We start from the raw sequence: 22,503 nt of genomic DNA, 5'->3' as shown, positions 1-22,503 counted from the left end.
TTATGTTTCTGTTTGCATGGAATATCTTTTTTCATCCCTTGACTTTTAGTCTGTGTCTTTAGATCTGAAGTGAGTCTCTTGTAGGCAGCATCTATATGGGTCTTCTTTTTTTATTCATTTAGCCACCCTGTGTCTTCTGACTGGAACAGAAGACGCTTAAGTAATTACTGATAGATATGTACTTACTGCTATTTTGTTGATTCTTTTTCTTGTTTTTATAGCTCTCCTCTATTCCTTTCTTCTTTTATTCTCTTCCCTTGTGGTTTGATGACTTTCCTTAGTGTTATGTTTGAATCCCTTTCTCTTTATTTTTTGTGTATCTGGTATAGGCATTTGGTTTGTGGTCACCATCAGGTTCGTATAGAACCATCCTAGGTATACATAGCCATCTATTTCAAGCTGATGGTGAATACGTTTAAGTGTGTTTTAAAAGCACTATATTTTTATGCCCATGTTTTATGTTTCTAATGTCATATTTTATATCATTTTATTTTGTATATCCCTTGACTAATTATTGTAGGTTTAGATGATTTTACTATTTTTGTCTTTTAGCCTTCATACTAGCTATATGATCCACTACTTTTACTATATGTTTACCTTAACCAGTGAGATTTTTTTTCTTTCATAATTTTCTTATTTCTAGTTATGGCCTTTTCTTTTCTTTTCTTTTCTTTTCTTTTCTTTTCTTTTCTTTTCTTTTTTAAGATTTTATTTATTTATTTGACAGAGAGAGAGAGACAGCCAGCAAGAGAGGGAACACAAGCAGGGGGAGTGGGAGAGGAAAAAGCAGGCTCCCAGCGGAGTAGGGAGTCCGATGCAGGGCTCGATCCCAGGACCCCGGAATCACACCCTGAGCCAAAGGGAGACGCTTAATGACTGAGCCACCCAGGCGCCCCTGGCCTTTTCTATCTAAAGACATTCCTTTAACATTTCTTGTAAGGCTGGTTTGATGTTGATGAGCTCCTTTAGCTTTTGCTTGTCTAGGAAACTCCTCATCTCCTTCAATTCTGAATCTCACCTTGCTGGGTGGAGTATTCTTAATTGTTAAGTTTTTCTTTTCTCCAATTTGAGTATATCATGCGACTGCCTTCTTCCCTGTAAAGTTTCTGCTGAAAAATCAGTTGATAGTCTTATGGGGGTTCCCTTGTGTGTCATTTGTTTTCTTTTGCTGCTTTTAAGATTCTCACTTTATCTTTACCTGTTCACACTTTGATTATGATGTGTCTTGATGTGGATCTCTTTGGGTTCATTTTGTTTAGGACTCTGTGCTTTCTGGACTTGGATGTCTATTTTCTTTGCCAAGTTGGGGAAATTGGCAGCCATTATTTCTTCAAATAGGATTTTTATCCCTTTCTTTCTCTTTTCTCCTTCTGGGACCCCTAGAATGAGAATGCTCGTACAAGGGGTGTTATCCCAGAGGTCTCTTAAACCATCCTCATTTAAATTAATGGGCTGTTGTGATTGGGGGATTTCTACTCTGTCTTCCAGATTGCCGATCCATTCTTCCGCATCCTCTAATCTGTTGATTCTGTTCAGTGTCTTTGTGTGCTTTGTACACCCTCTTGTTGTGGCTGGGGTGCGATTGTCTGAGACTTGCTGGTGTGTGGGGCTGGCTGTGAGGCCCAGCTGGGACGGCCATAGAAGCACTGGTGGGTGCGGCAGGCCCCCTGATGTAGTAAAGGCACTCAGGAGAGGCTCCATAGCCTGCCAGCTATGCCTGCTGCGTGTGGGGGGATGGGGAACCAGTTGGGAGGAGCTTTGGTGTCGGCTGAGTGCACCCATAGAGGGTGATGGGGGCGGGGGGAGCCTCTTGGGATGGGCTCCTGGCCAGGGCAGGCAAGTCAGATAGGATGAGTCTGCACTGGAATGTGGTGGAGGGAGTGGTGCGACCACAGTAGATAGAGAGGTAAAAAATAGCACCTGCCAGTGCCTGGCCTGCTAGGTAGAAGGGAAGTAACAACAACAACATGGTGCTTACCAGTGCTTGTGTTGCCAGGGAATGTTCCAGCAGATCCCTGTACCTTCAAGACACACCCTACAATTAGTGGCTCTTAATTGGTCATCCTGGTGCTTTTTTCTTTTCTTTTTTTTTTTTTAAGATTTTATTTATTTATTTGAGAGAGAGGGAGAGCACGTGCCTGAGTTGGGGGGAAGGACAGAGGGAGAGAGAGCAGCAGACTCCCCACTGAGCAGGGAGCTGGACACAGGGCTTGATCCCAGGACCCTGAGATCATGACCTGAGCTGAAGGCAGATGCTTAAGTGAGATTGTACATGCCCCTTTAAGAGCAGGGTCTCAGTTTACTTCTGCCCTCCAGGCTCTCCTGGACATTAGCCCCGCTGGTTTTTGCAAAGCCAGATATTATGGGGGCTCATCTTCCGGTTCAGGTCCCCTGGGCAGTGGAGCCTAATGCGGGGCTGGGACTCTTCATTCCTGGGTCAGGCCTCTCTGGTTGTGATAAGGGGTCACTGCGCTGTGCTGTGGGATCCGACTGACCTGCCTCTCTGCCCCTCCTACCTTTCTTGGTTTGGCCTTTTCTTTATATCTTTTGTTGCGTATGATCTGTTCTGCTTGTCTTCAGTTTGTTCCCAGAGGTCGCTGTTCTGTGTGTAGTTGTAGATTTTGGTGTGTCTGTGGGAGGAGGGGAGCTCAGAGTCTTCGACTTTGCCATCTTGATACTGTCTCTTAATTTATTTTTAATTAGACAAGTTGGTTTTTTACTCAGTGCAGTGAGGGAAAACATATACCCTAAGTAAATGTGGGATGTTTAAGTAAGCAGACGTTAGAAAAGACTTACTCTAGGATTTGGGCCTGTGTTAGTTAATTTTGGGGAGGGCTTAAGGACGTGGGGTCTTGCTCTGGATGGGGTGCTGTCGGGAAGCAGGGTACTTGTATGATTGTGTATCTTAATACATTTGATTTATAGCGACAGCAGGCTACAGTGAGGCCACAGATGTCATTGGGAGAGAAGCAGCCGCCACTCCTATGATCGAGGAGAGGAGGATGTTTGGCCTTTTGTCCTTTGGACAATGTTCATATTCTGTCTGCGTTCGGACGCGATTCTGGAGTGGACTAGTTTTTGTCTTGGTCCATGACAGACACAGAGGGGCCTCGTCTGAGGTTGGTGTTCTCTGAAAAGTGTTCTCTGGGAGTGTTCATGTTCCACAGGACAACACAAGGCCTAGCTGTGGCTGCCGGCCCAGCCTGTCGCGGCACGAAAGCCAGCCAACAGTGCCGGGCTGGCTCCTGGATGTCCGGGGCTGCTTTTTCCTGCTCACCCAATACCAGCCAGAATTTTTAATTTTCCTACAGGGCGATCAAGGAGCAATCAAACACATTAGAATTTCATACGATTAGCAAAGAACAACACATGAATACAGATTCTGGAAGTTTTGCCTAAAGCCAATTAGGAATGTTAAAACCTATAATTAGAGTCTATAAAAATAAAATGCAACTCTGTTTTAACAAAATAACTGGAAAATGTGTTGGATATTATACCTTTAAACCATACCCCAAATTTCAAATGAAAATTTTTCAGTAGGTTTATGTAATTTTCAGATTATCTGAATCCTGTTAGAATCATTCCATAAAGGACATCAATATGTATAATTATAGCACAATGTGATTATGATACATTGTAATTTAAATCCCATGCTTTATATCATGATTACATTAATCTTCAGCCATTCTTAGAAAAGAGATTAAAAGGCTTGCCTGAAATCAAACATGTCCTGCCCGGAATTCCCAACTATGTATTCTGTATTTATCATTAAGTGTAAAACACAAAATTACATTCTTTAAATTTATGGTAAGTGATAGTTACCAATTTCATCATACAATATGGGTTTCTCTAATCTTTTGAAATTCAAAAGACATTTAATAAAAAAAAAAACCCTAAATTTGGAATAAGTGGTTTTGGAATAAAAACAATGAGAGTCACAAATGTTTCTCTTACTAAAGAAGAAAGAGTTCTTTTTCCCCTCTTTTCTAAAACCTAGAATAAAATTATTTATGATTTATAATAATTTTTATTTATAATAATTTAGTTATTAGGTAAAATTTTCAGACCTCCCCTCAGGCCTAAACTTTTTATCTGTAATTAGACCTGTGGCTTGTTCTCATTAGCCCAAAGTTAAAATTGTCTTTTTGAGCTTAAACTTGCAGTAAACTACTATACATACATTAGAATGGCTATAGTTTAAAAGGACCAACAGTAGCAAGTGTTGGCAAAAATGTGGAGAAACCGGAACTTTCATATATTCCTGGTAGAAATGTAAAATGACACTGCCATTTTGAAACCCAGTTTGGCAGTTTCTTAAACATAGACTTACCACCAACTCCATAATTCCATTCCTACATATCTTTCTTTTTTTTTTTTTTTAAAGATTTTATTTATTTATTGGAGAAAGACAGAGATAGCAAGAGAGAGAGAGAGAGAGAGAGAGAGAGAGAGAGAATGAGCTGGGAAGAGAGGGAGAAGCAGGCTCCCCGCTGAGCAGGGAGCCCGACATGGGGCTCGATCCCAGGAACCTGAGATGATGACCTGAGCTGAAGGCAGATGCTTAACCGACTGAGCCACTCAGGCAGGCACCCCCCTACGTATCTTTCAAAGAGAAATTAAAACATAATTGATTAACCCTTACGTGAATGATTATAGCATTATTATTCGTAATAGCCCCAAATGGAATAACCCAGATGTTCACTAACTGACGAATGGATAAATAAAATGTGGTATAACCATTCAGTGGAAACTCTTCAGTAATAAAAAGAAGATACTGATACATATTACAACATAGGTGAACCTCAGGAACGTACTCAGCCAACACAGAAGACTTTATATTGTATGATTCCATCTATCTGAAATACCGGAAAAGGCAAATACGTTGGAGAAAGCAGATCAGTAGTTGCTGGAGGCTGGCGGTGGGGGAGGGAAATTTTGGGGGATGACAGATACGTCCTAAAGTGGATTGTGATGATGATTGCCCAACTCTGTAAATTTATGAAGAATCATTGAATTGTATACTCACAAGAAGTAAATTTTACGGTATCTAAATTATAGTTTAATACATTAGTTTGCTAGGGTGGCCATAACAAAGTACCATAGACTTGGTGCCTTAAACCACAGAAATTTTTTTTTTTTTAGATTTTATTTATTTATTTGACAGAGAGAGAGAGATAGCCAGCGAGAGAGGGAACACAAGCAGGGGGAGTGGGAGAGGAAGAAGCAGGGCTCCCAGCAGAGCAGGAACCAATGCGGGGCTCGATCCCAGGACCCTGGGATCACGCCCTGAGCTGAAGGCAGACGCTTAACGACTGAGCCACCCAGGTGCCCAGACTTGGTGCCTTAAACCACAGAAATTTATTTTTTCTCAGTTCTGGAGGTTAGAAGTCCAAATTCAAGGTGCTCTTAAGGCTTTCTCCTTAGCTTCCAGATGGCTGCACTCTCTTGCTGCCTCATCATGTGATTGTCCTCCCTGCACATCAGTTTTTTTTTTAAAACATGCAATCTTGGTTATATGTAACATTTTACTTCACAGTGTAGGAACTGATAGGTTTGGTTTGTTGACTTGTATTTTTTTTTAAAGATTTTATTTACTTATTTGACAGAGAGACAGCCAGCGGGACAGGGAACACGAGCAGGGGGAGTGGGAGAGGAAGGAGCAGGCTCCGAGTGGAGGAGCCTGATGTGGGGCTTGATCCCAGGACCCTGGGATCACGCCCTGAGCCGAAGGCAGACGCTTAACGACTGAGCCACCCAGGAGCCCCTGTTGACTTGTATTTTTGGCTGATTTTTATTTTGTTCGGAATTGTTAATCTGTTGAGTAATCTTCATTTATGTACTTTTTCCCTCTGAAAATGGACTATGGGTGCCTGGGTGGCTCAGTCGGTTAAGCATCTGCCTTTGGTTCAGGTCATGATCTCAGGGTCCTGGGATTGAGTCCTGCAGCAGGCTCGCTGCTCAGATGGGAGGCTGCTTCTCCCTCTGCTGCTCCCCCTGCTTGTGCTTGCTCTCTTTCTCTCTCTTTCCCAAAACGAAGTAAATAAAAAATCTTTTAAAAAATGAATACAGACTAGCTGCAGGTTTATTGGAAACATTTACAAAATTATTTACCTTCTGCAATTTTTGTATTTGCAGGATTATGCCGTATTGTAAGTTCACCCCTTTGTAACGCTGATGGTAGGTTATAGTAGAAAATACTGACTATACAATTTTTGACCTTTTTTAAGAAAATTATTTTGAAATAATTTTTGACTTACAAGATATTACAAAAATGATATAAGATAGTTCTTCTGTTTTCTTTTCCCAATGATAACACCTTCTATAACCATAGTATATTATCAAAACCAAGAAATCGACATTGGTATAATGCTAAGCTTGTGGACCTTATTTGAATTTCACCAGTTTTTACATGCACTTGTATTTTCTTCTTAGTTTATGGTTCTCTGAAGTTTTATCATGTGTCTAGATTTGTGTAACAGCCACCACAGTCAGGATACAAAATAACTGTATTTTTTCAGGATTTTGTTGTTTGAGTCTTCATTTTAATCAACTTTATTGAGGTAAACCTTACTTTAATTTTTAAAATCAACTTTATGGAGGGAGGTATAATTTATATATGAGGCAGTGTGCCCATTTTAAGCATAAAGTTCCAGGAATTCTGACAAATGTATGCATATGTGTAACCACCACCTAGACACCATATAGAACATCTCTACCACCTCAGAATATTCCCTTATGCCCCCTTCCATTCAGCCCTCCTCCGTTGCTCTAACTTCGTGACCATAGATTAGGGTTTTTTTTTTTTTAAGATTTTTATTTATTTATTTGACAGAGAGAGAGGGAGTGAGCACAAGCGGGGGAGTGGCAGAGGGAGAGGGAGAAGCAGGCTCCCCACTGAGTAGAGAGCCCATGTGGGGCTCGATCCCAGGACCCCGGGTTCATGACCTGAGCCGAAGGCCGACGCTTAATGAACTGAGCCACCCAGGTGCCCCACCACAGATTAGTTTTGTCTGTTCTTAAACTTCATATAAATGAAGTCTTACAGTGTGTCCTCTTTGGAGCCTGACTCACTGTTTGAGATTTAAGATTTGAGGGGCAGTTTTGAAAATATTATGTATATAAACAAAGTGCAGCCAATTCATGTCATAATCCACCATGGCGATCTCTGGGTATTTGTATAATCATTTCTCGTCGTCTGGATTGATGGCTCTTTATTTTTAACCATGCTGGTTTTATATTTTTGAATAGATTACTCTCCTAACCCCCTTCAGAGGTTTTTAAACATTTTAAGGATTTAGAACTGTCCATATCCTTCTATTTATTTTAATTATGCTCCTCCATTTAAATTCTTGTTCTGCCGATGAAATTCGCTGTGCTGTTTAGTGTGGTAATAGTTCTTTTAATAAAGAGGATTCTCCAGGGACACATGTCATTATCATAAACCTTTTATCAGAGGTTTAAGTAATTGGGGAGCATGGTGGTTTCCAGGACATCAGAAATGGGGAGGTGTCCGGGAGGGCCCCAGTGCCACATTATGCAAAGAGAGAGGGAGATGCTTATCTCCACTCTTTTTTCAACGTTGTTCCATTTGATTTTCTTTAATCCCCTCTCTCAACCTTTTTATCCCTTCCTCTTCCATTCTTTCGACCTTTTCTCTCTTTTTTTTTTTTATAGGACTTTGTCTCTTCCTTCTCATTCTCTTTACTTTGATTCATTTTTATTCATCTTCCACTGCGAGGGTTCCATGTAACTTTCTTTGCTCTCCTTACTAGGTCTTCCTCTGTTTCAGGCTTTGCAATTGCTGACCCCTTCTCTTAGGAGAGTATAACCATCGCTGTCATCGTCATCATCATTGTCATTATGCCAGGTCTCTTCCCTTTACCCCTTGGGTTGGACCCAGGGTGTATATATCACCCCAAATGGAGTGTTGTTTGAAATGAACTCTGTGTATGGGTCAGGTATCCCTTGGGAACATGGTGCTCCTGCGACACCCCCCTAATGAGAGGCTCTTCGGTGTAGTGGAGAGAGCAAGGCTTTTCAGTCAGACAGATGGGTTTGGAACCTAGATTTATCATTTATTACCTATTTCCTCTTGGCTGTGTTTTTAACCTCTCTTGGTTGCAATTCCCTTATCTGTCAAGGAAGACTAACAAACCCACTTCAGAGTTACTGTGAGTATCAGGTGGGCAATGCATGTCAAGTGCCCAACTCATAGATCGTCAAGAAATTGAAGTCCCCTCCTTTGCCAAGATTTGGCTCCTTTTCTTTTTCTTTTGTTCTTTCTTTCTTTCATTCTTTCTTTTGTTCTTTCTTTCATTCTTTCTTTTGTTCTTTCTTTCTTTCTCTCAAGATTTATTTATCTTAGAGAGAGAGCACAGGGTGGGGGTATGGAGGGGCAGAGGCAGAGGGAGAGAGAGAGAATCTCAAGCAGACTCCCTATTGTGCACAGAGCCTGATGCGAGGCTCAATCTCACGACTCTGATATCATGACCTGAGCTGAGATCAAGAGTTGGTTGCTTAACCAACTGAGCCACCCGGGTGCGTCTGGCTTATTTTCTTAAGATGGAGTAGAGGGGGTGGTGTTCCTAGGGGACGGGAAGCGTAAACTGGGACTATGCTTGTCATCACTTGTGCTGCAGGACTCTTGCATTCTTATTTGGCACAAACTCTGACATATTCCAGAAGAATAAGTTTGAAGATGCTGCCAGTGAGACCAGGGAGCTCTAAAAAGTGACCATGAAGCTATTAGTGCATTCCTCTTCCTAGTTGTTTCCTAGTGTTCCATGTATGCTGTGGGTATTAGGATAATTTTAAAAAGTCTTCTGTTACTTAAATAAGAGATTTTGTTGTGTCTGTTCTGTTTTAGCAAATTCACTTAATGGTCTTTTAGGAGGAAAGGTGATAAATAACTACCTTTATTATTATTTTATTTTTTATTATTCAGAACCAATAGCAGTCAGTAAGAGACTACTACAACTGTGTTTACATTCTGACTATTCTGAACTTACACTCAAAGATTTTACACCATCATCATCGGGGCTGTAGAAACTTCATATAGGCCCTTTATTTCCTTTGCAGTCTACCCTGTTCTTTTCTTTGTTTTTATCTTAAAATATGAAACCTGTTTTGAGTGTATGTTAATTCTCTCTCTCTCTCTCTCTGGTTCTACTTGTTGATTTTTTTCATCTAGTATTTCAGGGAATTTATTTTTGCGTTTGTGTTTGAGCGTCAAAAATAAAACTATTTTTCCATTCCGGCCTAGCTGACTTTTACAGTCTGCTTTATTAATTGAAACTTTGGTTCTCACTGATAAGTAATGGGGATAATATTTTTTTTTAAGATTTTATTTATTTATTTTAGGGGCGCCTGGGTGGCACAGCGGTTAAGCGTCTGCCTTCGGCTCAGGGCGTGATCCCGGCGTTATGGGATCGAGCCCCACATCAGGCTCTTCTGCTATGAGCCTGCTTCTTCCTCTCCCACTCCCCCTGCTTGTGTTCCCTCTCTTGCTGGCTGTCTCTATCTCTGTCAGATAAATAAATAAAATCTTTAAAAAAAAAAAAAAGATTTTATTTATTTATTTTAGGGAGAGCACGTGCGGGTGTGAGTGTGAGTGGGGGGAGGGGCAGAAGGAGAGGGAGAGAATCTCAAGCAGACTCTGTGCTGAGCGTGGAGCCCAGTGCAGGCCTGATCCCATGACCCCAAGATCATGACCTGAGCTGAAACAGAGAGTCAGATGCTTAACTGACAGCCACTCAGGTGCCTGGGGATAATATATATATATATATTTTAAGATTTTATTTATTTATTTGAGAGAGAGCGAGTAAGAGCATGAGCAGGGGGAGGGGCAGAGGGAGAGGGAGAAGCAGACTCCCCTCTGAGCCGGGAGCCTGACGTGGGTCTCGACCTCAGGCCCCTGGGATCATGACCTGAGCCAAAGGCAGACCCTTAACCGACTGAGCCACCCAGGTGCCCCCCTAGGATAATATTCTTAATGTGTGCTGCCAGCTTTCTCTTTCTTCCACCATGCCCTACATGCTGAACAAAACTTTGTCTTCGCTCATTTCCTATTATCCCCCTCCTCCATCCTCTGAGGATTCTTCCGAGTTTCTCAGTTAGATTCTCGGGCTTTGGGGGAATGTAAGAAAGGAGGAAGCCTGGAGTATGGGGTGGAGAGAGGGGGAGAGAGCATAGACAGAGCCAATGGTGAGGAAGTGGGAAATGATTGAGAATTGAAAAAGAGGAGGAAAGGCATTTTGGGGGAAGTGTAGGTGTAGGGCACGAACTGGATCACCTTTAGAGTTTCTTCAGAGTTCCAAGATGAGATGGACCTTTCAGTTGCTAGTGGTTGCCCGGGCTGTTCTTGGAATATACCACCATGCCGAAGAGTGGTGCACATTTGGCTTATTATTTGAGTTACATCTAAATGTTAACTCATGACGTCATATATTTTTGTTTATGTTTAAGCAAATAAGAGACTCGCTATTGTGCTCCCTCTGTCACCGTTGACCTAAGTTTTCTCTCATCTCCCTCTGAAATCCTTCTTCCATCAGCCTCTTTTCCAAGGCCACCACTGCCATCCTAGTTCATGTCTGTCACCTAGAGAGTAACCTCTTCAGTGGCATCCCTGCCTTCAATCTGATCCTTTTGCTCTCTTTCGACTGCCCACGCTGCTACAGAGTTAACTTTCCAAAATGTCTACAGTCCTTTGACTTAACTTTGCGTGACCCAGGGATCACCTGTCTCTTGGCTCTTGTGCTTTGCTGATCTCATCTCCTCTGCCCTCCCCCCGCCCCCCGCCTTTCCCACTGAGCTTTCAGCCACACATAATGACTTGCAGGGCCGCTCATACGGGAGCATGAACATGCTCCGGTAACTTTGCACATGCCGTTCCCTCTGCAGAGAATGCCCTTACCCACTTGTCCACAGGTGCAGTTATCCCTCCATCTCCCAACCTTGGAAGACCCATTTCAGATGTCACCTGCACTGTGATGCCTTCTTCTTGATGCTTTCAGGCGGTTTGGCACATCCTGCTCCCAGTGGAGCATTTTGAAACTCCTGTTAGAATAGCCCTATTATGCTTCTCTGTGTCCTCCACGGAGCTGTAGTGCAGTGGGGATTTTGTGGCAGTTCGGGAGATAATGGTTAGCTTGTGGCCTCTGAAGCTAGGCAGTTTGAGTTCTTTTTTTTTTTTTTTTAGATTTTATTTATTCATTTGACAGAGAGCACACCAGTGGTGGGGAGAGGCAGAGAGAGAGGGAGAAGCAGAGCCACCCCCCCCCGCCCCCACACTGATCAGGGAGCCGATGTGGGGCTCCATCCCAGGACCCAGAGATCATAACCTGAGCTGAAGGCAGATGCTTAACCATCTGAGCCACCCAGGCATCCTGGCAGTTTGAGTTCTAATCCCAGCTGTCCCATTCTCTTATCCTGAGTCCTTCAGTAAATTACTTAAACTCCAAAACCTTGATTTCTGCACAACAGTGATCACAATATCACCTATTTTGTAGACATGTTGTGAGGGGCAAATGAGATAGAGTGTAAAAGCACATAATACATTGTCTGACCCATTTTAACTATTTGACCCATGCTGGCTATTTTCATTTATCTTTGACTCTCAGAGTCTAACATAGTGCCTGACACAGCAGGACTCAGCAACGTACACCGAATGGATTTTTAAAAATATCAAATCTCTCCTAATGGTTTATCACGTTGTATCCAATGCGTTATAATTATTTGGAGATACCATACCCTGTTTCAGAGTTATTTGCATGTAGTCTAATCTCCCTTACTTGACTGTACAATCCTTGCAGCCAGAGAGATTGTCTTGAGTGATGTTCCCTCCACACAGAGCTTTGAATTTGGCAGGTGGTGTGTAACTGGCTTGGTCTGTATTACTCTGCTTTTGATAAAGGAATCTTTCTGTATTGAGTATCCATTTTGTGGTCTCAGCTGTTGATGCACTTGTGGGAAGTAAATAACAAACTTTGAAACCGGTAGGGCAATCCAGTGTACTGGGGAGTCCAGTTTATCGGGTAATTGCTAGAATTACAGAATGGATTATTTTGATTGGAAGAGAACACACAAGTCATCTTATCTAAGCACCTTTCTTCTGACTCTTTCAGGTAGAATCCAGCCTTTAAAATATGTATCTCAAAATGGTGGCATGAGGGGGAGTGTGTTTGCCTCACTTCTCCTATTATTCCCTCTGGGGGGAAAATATATATATATAGATATATAGATATATCTATATATATATATTTAGTAAATGTCATATAAATTAATTTTTTTACCAAATATATTTTCTCTTTATCTTTTATATTATAGATGTTGTTTTTCTTTTGTATCTTTTATACTGAATATTTCAATATTCAGTTTTCTCTATTCAGTTTATGAAACTCCGTGATTCACAACATGATTTCTTTTGGATGAGGTGATCCCTTCTAGTTCTAATTATTTTCCCAGGAAGTCTGATTTTAAGCAGTGGGTCTGAACCTTTCCTCTTAGTAATATCAAGTGTTTTTTAATTGCCTTGCTCAACAGATTCCGTAAGGATGTGAAAAGACTATTTTAGATGTGGTTTTGACAGTATTTTTAAGCTTCCAGCTTTGCATCCTACACTGATTTATATATTATTCAGTATTTTTATACATTCATTTTCTCTCCAAAGCTCTGTTATATATACATAATTTTCTTAGTCCTTTAAATAGTGGTGCACTGTCCTGTGGTTAGCAAGTGTTGATTTTCTAATTTTTTTGCTGAAAGGTTAACGAGCAAACAAAGGAGTTTCAGTGGTTTGCACCAGTCATATGGTTAATTAGCGATAAAGCTACAGGAGGAATGTTCTAATATTCTAGCCACATCTTCTTTCCCGTTCGTGCATCATAAAATCAGGTCTTAAGAAGCAGCAAATGAGTAAAAATAAATTTGATAGATGCTTATGCTATCCATATAGGTGTGTTTTATCCTAAACCCTAGATTTAGTCATGAAAAATTTGAGCATGGATTATAAGTAGCTTTATGATGATAATATTTCTGTAATAAAACATTCTTTGGAAGTCCTGTCTATTCTGTATTTTTGGTCACTCATTTATTCAACTTCCCTTTATTGACCCTCTCCTATGTTCAACAAGCTAAATGAGATTCAGATTTGTATAAGTTGAATTTTCTTAAAATAAGATATGCCTATTTAAACACAGTATCCATAGGAACACAAATTTATCAAAAAAAGTGAGAGGAAAACTTTGAGAATTTGGAGTGAGATTCTAACTTGCAGCATTGATATTTAGATGAACCTCTCTCTTCACCTTCACAATCCCAATTAAAATCACTGCAGCATTTTAAAATACGGAGAAACCCTATTAGTGTTGGAAGTGGGGGTGGGGGGGCAGAGTAGGTCCATCTTTGTGCTGAAAACTTGGGTGAATTTCCACTAGGTGTAGTACAGATGGGGTCATATTGAGGAAATGTACGAAGGCCAACAACTTGCAATTTCACTTCTTAAAAAAAGTGACAAGAATGCGGTTAGGACCACCTGTAGGGGCTTCTGCTTGGCTTACTTACACAGCCACTGATGGCTTAGGAGTGTCACGAGGAGGCCTAGGAATAGTTGCTCTGAAAGCAAAGCTGGCCACAGGCGGTGTGCAGGAAGGACTGGCTACATGAGCTCTGTTCCTGGAGTAGATAGAGGTCAGGTCGATTTATACAATGCTTATATGGAAAATCGTGAAGTTTTTCCCGTAGGGAACAACCCATGGCCCCACCTCCTTCCCTATTTCTCTTAAAAATGCTGTATATGAATTTCTATGGACCAGCCTCCCAGCAGGAGGAGGAATCAAAAAACCTCAGAATGGCTGGTGAAGGAAGGGAGAGGGGGAACCTACCCACCCTATTTTTGGGAAAACACCAGCCTGGATAGACAGCTCTTTGTTCAAGAATGAACAAAGAAAGCCAACATAGGGTTTCAGAGAAAAGACTGCTATGTAAATGGGAGAGCAGAGTATTTAAGAGGCAGAGGAAGAAAAATATTTTCTATAGGAAAAATGAATACTTTTGATATGACAATTTGCTCTGTGCTTTCTACTGAGTGCGTGGAAGTAACGAAATGAAGGAAACCATGAAAGCAAACTCTGTGGGGTGAAAGCTGGAGGGAGAAAACAGAGCGAGAGAATAAATTTAAAATATTGCTGAATGAGACCCTAGGCAGAAAGGCAAAGGGAGCTCACTGAAGAAGGAAGAAATGCGAGGGAACTAAAAAATGCATTATATTAGTAAAGAAAATGTGGAAGTTGGAGAAAAGGAAAGGAATGATGGCAAAGGCAAACCTGAGAAATTCTCCCCAAATGTGGAGCAGAAGGTCATCTCTAAGAGTACCTAGATGGATAATGAAAGGCCAAAGAATGGAGCTTTCATACAGACAGTTGTTCCTAAAGAATTAGAAACCAGATCAAAAGCAGCCAAAGCAATTAAGCATATTATAAGAAAATAATAAAAACAAATCCCACCTTCTTGACTTTAAAGACATGGATCTGAAGACTGCATGCTTACCATGTACCAGAGAACATAACAAAAGAGAGACCAATGATTTGATATAGTTTGGTAACTTTTCTGTTAATTTCAGGGATAAAGCAGAGAAATTACCAAACATCCTGATGGGAAAAAGTAGTTTTACCCCCAAAGAAGAAGTTGGCATCAGAATTCTCTGCAACATCAAATGCCAGAAGGCAATGAAGCAATGTCTGTAACTTTTAGGGGAAAATGTTTGTGACCCAGAAATACTAGACTCAGCCGACGTGTTGTTCATTAGTGAAAGCAGTGGAAAGATATTCTCAGATATGTGATTTCTCATAAATACGCCATCCGCATACTTTTCCTGAGGAAGTTGCTTGAAGATGCGCTCCAGCCAATTATAAAGCAAATGGAACAGTTCAACCATGGGGAAGTCATGAAATAAAAGGATTAGTGGTGAGCAATAGAACCAACCTTATGATTATAAAATATAAACTTCAAAACATGAAAACAGTTTTAAATGTTTATTGAAAGATAAAATAATAATGAACGATGGTGAAATGAGCCCCAAATACAATACAGGGAGATAAAAAAGAAAAACATATTACTTTTCTCTACTTAGATAACTTGCAGTAGATACTAATTTTTGGAATTAATACTTCAACTGAAAATTCTTAAAAAATAATGAATACAGTGAAAATCTCCCTCAATCAAAAGAAAAAAAAGCTTCTCTTTATATATCATCTTTCCCTAGGACCTGCATATTCTTAAGAAACATACATACTTGGTGTTTCTAGCTATGTTTAAAAAAAAAACTATAAATAAAAGCACACCAGAACATAAACACTGTATATTGATTGATGGTGGGATGTTGTGGTATTGTAAATCTTCAGTAAGTATGGACATGAAACCATATGCATTTTTTAAAAGTATATATAATTTGACATAGCTATATAATCACAATTACCTTAAGGGAAAGACATTAAGAAAACAGTGGGCTCTAGGTAGGAGAAAAAAACCTGTACTTTCTGTTCCTCTCTGTTCATATATTGGTAATACATTATGTATTAATTTTTACAGTGGAAAAGTAAACTTCATGAAAAGAAAAAATCCTATAGATAGAACAGAGTTATTATTAGAGGCAAATTTATGGTATCAGATAGCTTGTTCTTTCCCCCCAAATTAAAAATAAACTAAGCATTTAATGTAAGGCATTAGGGAGGAAAAAAAAAAAAGCACAATAAAACAGACCACCCAAGAACTGAAGGGGGGGGAACAAAAAGCAGGATTTTATAAAACCGTAAATGGAATAGAATTCAATAAAAAGTCTAAGAGCTGAATCTTTAAAACAGACAACAAAATTAACAAACTTCTAGCTTGTTTGCTCAGGATAGCAAACCAAGATAACACAAAATAATGTATTTATTTATTTTTATTTTTTTAAAAGATTTTATTTATTTATTCGATAGAGATAGAGACAGCCAGCGAGAGAGGGAACACAAGCAGGGGGGAGTGGGAGAGGAAGAAGCAGGCTCATAGCGGAAGAGCCTGATGTGGGGCTCGATCCCATAACGCCAGGATCACGCCCTGGGCCGAAGGCAGACGCTTAACCGCTGTGCCACCCAGGCGCCCCTAAAATAATGTATTTAAATCACAAATTCAGAGGAAGTAAAATGTCTAGCTAATGCTAATTATGAAATGAATATTCCAGTAAATATTAGCAAAACTGATTTAAGGACTACAATATTGGAATTGGCAATAACTATGGAAATATCAAGAACACTGCCAGGGAGCCACTCCGGTGGTTAAACTGACTGTCTCTAAGTATTATGGACTATTTTTTATCCCACTTTGTGCTCTTGAGTCGTCTTAAAAATCCTATAATAAGCAGGTACTAATTTTGACAATGAATAAAAACCAACTAAAACAACAAAATCTTTCCCTAAGTATTAGCGAATTCGTTCTTTTAGACCTTTAAAGGCAGAAAGAGCTGCCTTTCTAAAATTTAAGCAAAATATTGACATGCAGTCAAAGGAGTGCCAAGGTTCAGGGAGCCCAGTAATGGCCCCGAGAGGCCTTGTGACTCTGGGCTGACCAATGGCCCAGGGACCACTAACGGCAAATTGAATTTCTAGATCACCGGTTGCCTTCATGGCTCTCTGAAGCCTCTAGAATGTGAGAGTAGACACACCAATTTTGAAGGCCATGCAAACGTATGAATTCTAATCATTCCTTGAGGTTCAATGGAATATCTGTCACTAGAAAGCTATTTACAAAGTGCCCTAAATTTTGCACATCTCGATTACAAGGTTTTGATTGTTTTTACTAGTAACATGAATAGATGAAGTGCTCTTTACTACATTCATGAAATAAGTAAAGGAAGATTAGGATTTTTGATTTAGGCCACTCTGGATATACTACCCTCAGAAAAAACTGCATTGCTCACTCTCATTCCCTATGAAATAAAGCTGAATTATGGCAAGGCTCTCTCCTGTGTGTTTGAAACACTGCGGAGTATGGTCTATGCATTTGCTATAAAAATGTAGAGAGAGATAAACAGGTAAGAAAAATCTTTTCTCCATTTCTTTTTGGAGAGGAAAATTAATTACCATATACATACATTACCTTGTGGAATGTGTACTTATAAACGCAATTGTTCACTCACACCCATTTTTAAAATGCCCGCTTGGTGACATCACTTTGCTAGGACCAGATAAACCATGTTCTGTTCTCCATGGACCTTAATGTAGCGAGAGCTTGTGAGAATGTGAGAAGTAGAGGCACATCCACAGGGTGATAAGAGACCGCAACAGTGGACGTGTGACTTGAGGTCACCTTTTCTAAGCTGGCATTCCCAAAGAACTCGAGCTGGTTGAATTGTACCTCGAATTAATCCAATGAAGCAACTTTGAGAATGTTGGGGATTTGTGGCTCACATTAGCATATCTAAGGATATGTGAGATCTCCACCCCCCCCCCCAAATCTGTGGAACTCTGTAGAACTCAGTGTTTCCCCATCACATGTGTCCACAGAACCTTCTTTTCCTGCAATCCTTTATCACAAGGTCAGGGCTCCTGTGGGTCGAGGGCCACACTTTGAGCAAAGTCTATTTACCGTGTACATTAAATGGGGAAAAAGAAAAAACCTTCTTAAAACATCGGCTTCATTTTTGAAGGTTTCCTGTCATGAAAATATGATCAACTTGGACCTTTCCCATTGCATCAACTTCTGTTGGTCCTACTAAACAGAGTGAAGCACTTACAGCTTTCTTACACTGGTACTTCCTCCTTCTCCAAAATGCATTCCCAGCAACGGGGAAAAAAGTCTATGACCTACTCAGTGTTATCTCTAGGAAAGCTGAACTGTCAAGTTCTTGGTAGGGCTTGACCTTATTATTTCTTTCTCTTTAATGGAGGACCTCTAAACAGCAGAATATGGCTGCCTTTTAATCCTTGCTTTTTAAGTGAGAGAGGGGTGCTAGAAATATGATGGTTTGTTTCTCTCTTCTCTCCGTGATATCTGATCCCCTACCTAAATATTGTCAGTAACTCACAGGGGTCAGTGAAGTCCATTGTTCACTCATAGGCTAACTTAAGAAATCTTTGCCAAGTGCCCGGACTGTTCCAGGCACTCTTCTAACATCGGGTGTATGTACAAGGTGTATGTTCATGGGGGTATGAACAGGACTGACAAGCTTATAAACCTAGTGGGGAAGATAACCAACGAACACATGGGTATATACACAATTGCAGACAGCGCTGAGTGCTAGGATTAAATCAAAACTGGAAGCCAAGCAGTTTTTCCTCCCCAGGTGAGGGGAGCACTGTGTACGTGGTAGTCAGGGAAGGCTTCTCTGTGGAGGAGACTTCTGAGCTGAGAACCAGATAGTGAGGAGCCAGCTGATTTTTCTGGATCCAGATAAATGGGCCCATTGGAAACTAGAGAAGTCTGGAGTATGCTGGGCCTGTTTCCCTCAAGAGACTCCTGGATTCAGGTGTGTGCTCTGGCTCGCAAAGTTAAATTTTGGAACTCAAATACTTTCCTTAAAATGTGGGTTCCTTTTAATCTCGCAGGGAGGACAGCTGTTTGCCAAGTGGGCAGCTGAAGCTCTCCTCCATTTGTGTCCTTCAGGAGAACAGTATTTCTAAGTGGTATACAGTTGGGCCTTGTTAAGTGTGAGAGCAATCTGAATAACAGTTGCTATTAATATACTGGTTATGCGAGAGGTTTGGAATTATACAAGCATCGGGAGTTCAGCTCAGATCTGAAACTCATCTCAGTGCTGTTCTAGGATTCAACTGATCTGGCTCCCATCACTCTAAGCTCCTCCACGGAGATCCCCCCACCCCAGGCCCCAAACCAGCCCATTCTGACTATTCACAGACTAAATTTTACCTAAATTGATTTCCTTTGAGATGAAGTGCTGGTGTTGGCTTATCTTTAGAAATAAGAAATTGCAAGTTGCACAGCCACTGAAATTATGAACTTAACAACAAACCATATGGGTTATAGAATTCCTATAATAACAAATACATTTTGGGAAGCAAACAACAAATTACCTACCTCACTTTTAAAATTCAATATTCCTTTCTGTTTGTTTGTTTGTTTCAAGGCAAGTAGGAGGGCGACTATGCACCAACTGTTCAAAAACCCAGGCGGCAGAGAAGAGGGATTTGGATTAGCCAACTCACCGACCCTATGGAACCCTTTCTTCTTTGCTGCCTACCCTGGCACAATTTGGCTGGGGGGAAAAACCTTGATAACGTTGAGAGCGAAGTTCCCCCTACCCTCCTCCCACTCTTTTTGCACCCCACCCTACCAGCCAGAAGCAGAAGTCTTATGAAGAGGTTTTGAGGAAAACGTCCTGTCGTGGTCTCTTTCTGTCCCAAGGGATTCGCTGACCACATCCTTGACCTTGGGACAGAGGCAGAGTTCAAACCAAGTCTATGGTGTCAGGCTGCTGGTCTCCCTTTTCTGGAAGACTCCGGACGATGCCCCCTTTGCTTAAAGATTGTAGAGGTAGTTAGTGTTCTCACGCAAGATGGCCAGGGTGCGGGCGAGCGGCTGACCTTTGATTCTGGCAATCTCGCGAACCGTATATAGGGCCAGGCCCGGGTGGGTATACTGGCAAACGCTTTTGGGAACCCCACGAGGCAGGAAGTAGGGCGCATCGGTTTCCACGACGATTCTGTCTAGCGGGATCATTCTCAGAGCATCCCGGGTCTCCCAGGCGGAGGAGTAGGTCAGGACCGCTGTGAACCCCACAGACATGTTGGGAAAATACTTCAGGAGGGGCTCGAGGACGGAGTATTCGCCCGTGAAGCAGTGCCTGTGGATCTTGTAGTCAGGGGGCACCCTTCTTTTCAAGATCCCCAGCAGATCTTCGTCAGCTTCTCGGCAGTGGATCACCAAGGGCTTCTTCAGGGACACGGCCAACTGCAGCTGTCTCTCGAACACTTTGTGCTGCTGTGGGACAGGTGTGGTGCACTTGTAAGAGTAATCCAAGCCCATTTCTCCAAACGCTATGGCCTTGGGGTGCCGTAGGGCCTGCAGCAGCTTTCTTTCTTGAGTGTCATTGTAGTAACGTGCAAAATGGGGGTGACAGCCGAAGGCCCCCCAAACCAGATCATCTTTCAGCAGCTCTTCCCACAGGCCATCCCTTAGTGCGCGAGGATCACAGAAATCGGAGATGCAGCCCTGGAACTCCTTAGGGAAGGAGTAGTTATACATTTCTGTGAACTTGCTAAAGGTCCCTTTGAAAGACAGCTTGGAGTACAGAATGTCCAAGTGACAGTGGGTATCAATGAAACCCTGATCGAGGCCTCGACTCCAGTGGCTCCTCGGCCAGAAGGGAGACGTGTACCCTCCAAAAGGATATGATGACACGGTCTCCTCTTGGACGGTTGGCTCCTGGGCTTCTAGACTTCTAGGGAACTGATAGGAGTGAAAGTTCTGGGACCAACCTTCCTCTAATGCGTTCCAGTCTCTGGGCCAGTTTTGGAAGTACATTTCTGAGCTGGAGGAATAACTGCTAAAGAAGCTGTGGCTGCCCCTCCCAGCCTGGGATGTGCCGTCACTGCCGGGGCCCACGGAAGGATAGTAGGAAGGCTGGGGGCTACTGCTCCAGTAGCTGGTGTAGGCCTGCCAGGGATCCCTGTACAAATAAGACTGGTCCAGGACACAGTCAGCGGGGAAGGGTGAAGGCTTGGGAACTAATGAGAGACCCAGGGAGATTGGCTCCTCCTGAGGGAATTCCAATGCAGATAGCTCTTCCATACCAGGCAGGTAACTTGCTGAGTAGGGGTGCTCAGCCATGGCCTCCCTTTCTTGATACTTTTGCATTTCTGAGTAAGGGTCACATTTGTCTAGAAATGTTAGGGGTGGAGAGCCTTTTTCAAAAATGACCACCCTTTGGTCGCTAGGTGGCTTCTGACAGGTTTTCTCCAGCGGATCAATAATCACCCGCCTGTTACCAGAGCTGTTGACCTCTATCGCTATCTTTTCCTTCACTCTAACCTCGGGGGCTACCAGCTGCTTGTTCTGAGGAGCAGAGAAGGTGACGACCCTGGCAGGTCTTTGGCCCGGGTTGAGATGCTCTCTTGGGCTGGGTTTTACACTAGTGCCTTCGTCGCCTTCTGCCATCAGTTTTCCCGGGAGGCCCTGGATACCCTCCCCATAGACGGTTGGAGAACTCTGGTCGTGCAGTGTAGCACTCTTTCTCTTGACCACAATGTTGGCATCCTCGGTCTTATCACTTTGACCCTCAACTTGGGCTGCAAGGTCAGAGTTCGGGGAGTTACGGGAACTGTGTTTGGAATTGCTCCTAAAGCGGTACGTATCCTCGGGAGAAGCCATTTCCTCTAGGGAGGGCCTAACGGAGCGCAGAGGAGTTGGTACGGGGGGGTTCCACCGACAAAAGGAGCCCCGAGTGATCCCCCGAATCAGGCAGTCTTTAAAGGGTCTCCACCCACACCTGGTCCTGAGGAATGGGGTGGTTGGGGCGGGGGGTGGGTGGGAGGAATTTCTCCCAGCAGGCTGCACCCCAGAAAAACCTCAGCTTGAAGACCACAAGCCCTTTTTCTGTGTTTTCAGGCGGTGGGGGACGCTCGCCTCTCCTGAACGTGATCTAGAGTTAGGAGCTGCCCAGTTGGACGGGGCACATCAGTGGGCTCCCAGAGGTGTCCGCAGTTACCGGGGGATCCTACCTGGGTGCTGCTCTTGCGGTACTGAACCGCCCGCCGCTCCGGTAGCTTAGCGACCTCGTCCCTACTCTTTCAGCTGCCCATGATGGTTCTCGGTGTTCAGAGATGGCAAAGTCCAGCAACGGAGTGTGTGGCTCCAAAGCGCTTTGGAAAAATCGCAAGGATCGAAGATTTCCGGAAAGCTTGCTCTGGCGTCCAAGCCACAACGTGCTTCGGAAAATCCTAAGCACTTTCTCTTTCGCACATAGCTGCTTCCGGGGGTATCAAAGCACTTCCGGGACCATAGAGCGGTTCCATTTGGTTTGGAAAACAAGGTCCTTCCGAGATGCCAAAGCCCTTGAAAAGACCGTAAGGTGCTTTGGGGACCACACACGGGACACCCAGAGCCTAGAGGTCCAGGCTGCCAAATGGGTGGCTAGGGTCCAACGCAGCAGTGGAGCGAAAGGGGAGGCTCGCACCCCCCTCCCCACACTAGTCTTGGCCACCGGAAATACTCACCCCCCCAATAAGGGGCTGTCCTCCCACCCCCACCTCCGGTAAGTTGGCCCCTGCCCCCCCTAACCCCCGTTGCCTCTTCCGCCTCGCCTCCGTGGCCGAGGCCCACCCCCATCTCTGGCCCAGCCAGGCTTCCGTGGGAGCTGCTACCATCGTTTGCTGTTTGTTCCTTTTTCCCCCCATTCTTTTAGAAAAACATGGTTTTTAAAACATCATTTAAATATACATGCTTTTAAAAAACATAGTTATAATTATAGCATATTACCATTTTCAGTTCTGTGGTTTTTTTCGCTCAACATTT

At 42.7% G+C, this 22,503-nt stretch overlaps 2 protein-coding genes across 5 annotated transcripts in view; one reads left to right on the top strand and one right to left on the bottom strand.

Moving 5' to 3' along the window:
• The window catches only part of EFHC2 (EF-hand domain containing 2), a 198,254-nt gene that overhangs the window by 37,291 nt on the left and 138,460 nt on the right, over positions 1-22,503 (top strand). The window lies entirely within an intron of this gene.
• On the bottom strand, positions 19,510-21,360 carry LOC105241574 (putative deoxyribonuclease TATDN2). The gene has a single exon (XM_034649875.1). It carries the CDS (start codon positions 21,358-21,360, stop codon positions 19,510-19,512), a length of 1,851 nt encoding a protein of 616 aa, XP_034505766.1.

The sequence above is a fragment of the Ailuropoda melanoleuca genome, chromosome X (genome assembly GCF_002007445.2).
Source record: "Ailuropoda melanoleuca isolate Jingjing chromosome X, ASM200744v2, whole genome shotgun sequence".
Taxonomy (NCBI): domain Eukaryota; kingdom Metazoa; phylum Chordata; class Mammalia; order Carnivora; family Ursidae; genus Ailuropoda; species Ailuropoda melanoleuca.
Note: the sequence above shows the minus strand (reverse complement) of the source record. Positions and strands in the feature narration are given on the sequence as shown.

What these genes read in the sequence shown, in the direction of transcription:
- LOC105241574 (XM_034649875.1), bottom strand. Translation starts at nt 21,360, where the DNA reads ATGGCTTCTCCCGAGGATACGTACCGCTTTAGGAGCAATTCCAAACAC.